General features: G+C 41.6%; 1 protein-coding gene across 1 annotated transcript; it reads left to right on the top strand.

Moving 5' to 3' along the window:
• The first annotated feature begins 1,074 nt into the window (after nt 1–1,074).
• Nucleotides 1,075–2,832, top strand: LOC139382225 (calponin homology domain-containing protein DDB_G0272472-like). The gene is made up of 2 exons (XM_071126101.1): nt 1,075–2,367; nt 2,539–2,832. The coding sequence occupies exons 1-2, from the start codon at nt 1,075–1,077 to the stop codon at nt 2,830–2,832; spliced, it is 1,587 nt and encodes a 528-aa protein (XP_070982202.1).
• Nucleotides 2,833–3,179: the final 347 nt, after the last annotated feature.

Genomic DNA, 3,179 nt, shown 5'->3' with positions numbered 1-3,179 from the left:
AAGCCTCTGTCATCCCCTCTCACCACAGTGCACATTCTTCCAGAAACTGAGGAAGAAACAGCCGGTGTATCATTCAAATTCAGAGTAGCCATCTAGCTAGCCAAGCCAAGACTTGCCACCGTCAGTCCTGTAAATCCATGGGTAACCACCAGATATTGTAGCTCAACCCTCAAATACAGAATATATATATTTATATTTTTTTTTATTAACAATATTTACAGAGCTCTCGGCACCATGGCAGTCAACACTTACAAAATCATCTTTATTTTCTTTGGCTGAGAATGTAAAATGTAAAACTTTCAGACAGCATCCATGGGTTAGAATTTTGCATATAGAATGTATTACACAAATAAAACAAATTGAAATATAATTCTAAAATCTTGAGAATTCTGAAATTTTAGGCCAGAATACAGAATTCAAGCCAACATTCCAATGTCATTATGACTCAACAATTAGGCTCGGCTACAACCATAGAATTCAGAATGTGGCTACAACAAGTTCCAAACCAAATAAAACAACCAGCACATCCATTCATCAGATCTTAACTTCTCAAGTGCCTACATTTTTTAAAAATCTTCACAACTGGACAGAAATCAAGGAGGAGAGGTGACACTGAACCAGGTGAGTCAGAAAATAATCATGTGTAAAAGTGTTTGACTTCTAAGGAAATCAGAGAAGGTTGCTTACTTATTAGCATTTCATACGTTCTACCAATTAGCTTGACGGTAACTGAAGTTTGAAAACGTTTAAGAAAACGACTTAAACAAGATTCACACAGACTTAAAAAAAAAAAAAAAGAAAGAAGGAATACATGTTCCTCCACATATTTTCTAGTTTCTGTTAGCTTCTGTTTTGTATGGTTGTTTTTATTTCGAACAGTGGAATACTGAAATTAAATTGTTCCTTTCAAATGCTGACCTCCTCCTGTTGTTTTTTTCTCTCAAATCACCTGTGTTACTGTTACTGTGATAATTGAGGAAGCTACAAATCGTTCAAATCCAGACTGAAAATATTCACACAAGAAGCAACCTCATATCACACAGTCAGAGAGGAGTCAGTGAGACGGAGAAAAAGATGGCTGAAAGTGAAGAGGTGGAGAAAGGCAACAAGATGAGGACGGAACGAGAGAAAGAAAGACAAAGAGAAATGGATGGGCTGCTGAGAATGAGAGCGGAGATTGAGACTTGTAACAAGGTAGACCACAACCGATGGAAGCTGGATAGAGAGGTGATGGAGAAAGTCAACAAGGTGAGGGTGGAACCAGAGAAAGAAAGAGAAAGGCTAATTAAAGAGTTGCTTAGACAGATCAGGGAGAAGGAGGCTTCTATTGAGGTAAACCACTACCAATGGAAGCTAGAGAGAGAGTTGCTTGAGAAACAGAGACAAAGTGAAGTGTCGGACAGAAAAAAGATGGAGCTCAAGATGGCAAAGCTGAAGGTGCAGAACATACTGAACATGGCCAAGGTAGGAGAGGTGACAGTGAAGAGTACCAAGCTGTTATCTGAGAACGAAAGGGAGAGAGAAATGTTGAAGAAACAGAGAGAAAGCTTAATGGCAGACAAAGAAAAGATAGAAGTCAAGATGGCAAAGGTGACGATGGAGAAGATACTGCACTTGGCCAAGATTGGGAAGTTGACCATGGAGAACACGAGGCTGTTAGCTGAGAATGAAAGGCAGCGAGAGGTGTTGGACAAACAGAGAGAAAGCACAGCGGCCGACACACAAACGCTGAGGGACAAGATATCAAAGGAGAAGATGTCCTTGGCCAAGTTATGGAACGTGACAGTAGAGGACAATAAGAGGCTGTTAGCTGAGAATGAAAGGGCGGAGAAGGAGAGGGTGAGAGAGAGGAATGGATGGAACCTCGTAAAAAATGGTTTGAAGACAGCTTTGGCCAATGCAGACCAGGAGAGGAATCAGACCCTAGATGGCTGGAAGGAGGACAAGGGTAGATGGGCCAAGGCCAAGGCTGGCCTACGAAGCCTCTTGGATCAACGGGGGGAAAGGTGGATGAAGGAGAAGGAGGAGATTAAGAGCAGGAGCACGCAGGCAGCGGAGGAGTGGATGATTGAGCTGAGAGAAAAGGAGAGAGCGATAGAGGCTCTGGAAAGAGAAAAGAAGAGGATTCTGTGCCTGCATGGACAAGAGAAGAAGGGATGGGAGATGGAAAAGGGAGAGATGGAAAAGGAGAGGTTGGAGTTTACAGGGGAGCGGGAGAGAAAGAGCACTGAAATTGAGAAAATGCAAAGGCAAAAAGAGAGATGGGCAATAGAGAAGAGAGATATTGTGGAGCGGACGAAGGAGGCCCACATAAAGCTGCACCACATGCAGACTGTCCTGAGGTTCAGAGAGCAAGAGCAGGCACAGGTACAGCACTCCATTTAACCAGTCAGAGTTCAGATTATACTATACTATCAGATTCAATGGATTAAGTTGTCTGCATGCTAGAGAGGGAGTAACAATAATATCTCAGATCACTGTCTAACATATATGGGCTTTCTCTTTCTCTTTCTCTTTGTCTTTCTTTCTCTCTTTCAGATGGAAATTGAAATTGCCCAGATAGTCAGGGCAAAGCAGGAGAAAAAGGAGAGGAAAGAAAGAGAGATGTTGGAGAAGAACAAAGTGAAAGAGCTGCTCAGAGCTAGAAAAGCAGCGAGTAAGGAAGAAGTCAGGAAGAACAAGGAGAGGGTGAAAGCCCACCTAGACCAGGTGGCAAGGATCTATAACGAAAAGAAACAGAGAGAGAAAGAAAGAGAAAAGCTGCTGAAAAAGTCATTTGGCAAAGAAAATCCCATGGCGTACATCCCAGACCGCGTACTGAAAAATATGTAAGAACGCAACGCAGATTGAAGAGTAAATATTGTCAGCTGGCATTGGTCAGAAGTTCATTTCTATATTTTTTTCATTTAGTGGAATACTTTGTCAATAAAATAATATGAGCATTTGAGTTAGTCGTCAGTATTCATTGCCGTATGGAAGAAAAGATACACAAAATATTAAAATGTGTATAAGATGTGTATTAAAGATTACTGGATCATGCACTGTGAAGGGCTAGATTCTATCAGATCGGAAGTGGAACTGCGTTAGAGATGTCAGATCCACAAGCGGCTCCTTGCATTAGTTTATTCCGTACACTGCCAATGGATGTAATATGAGAGAGAGAGAGAGAGAGAGAGAGA

Source organism: Oncorhynchus clarkii, chromosome 24 (genome assembly GCF_045791955.1).
Source record: "Oncorhynchus clarkii lewisi isolate Uvic-CL-2024 chromosome 24, UVic_Ocla_1.0, whole genome shotgun sequence".
NCBI lineage: Eukaryota > Metazoa > Chordata > Actinopteri > Salmoniformes > Salmonidae > Oncorhynchus > Oncorhynchus clarkii.
Note: the sequence above shows the minus strand (reverse complement) of the source record. Positions and strands in the feature narration are given on the sequence as shown.

Coding starts and splice junctions, on each gene's coding strand:
- LOC139382225 (XM_071126101.1), top strand. CDS start 1,075: ATGGCTGAAAGTGAAGAGGTGGAGAAAGGCAACAAGATGAGGACGGAA. Junction 2,368..2,538: donor GAGAGCAAGAGCAGGCACAG/GTACAGCACTCC, acceptor TCTCTCTTTCAG/ATGGAAATTGAAATTGCCCA.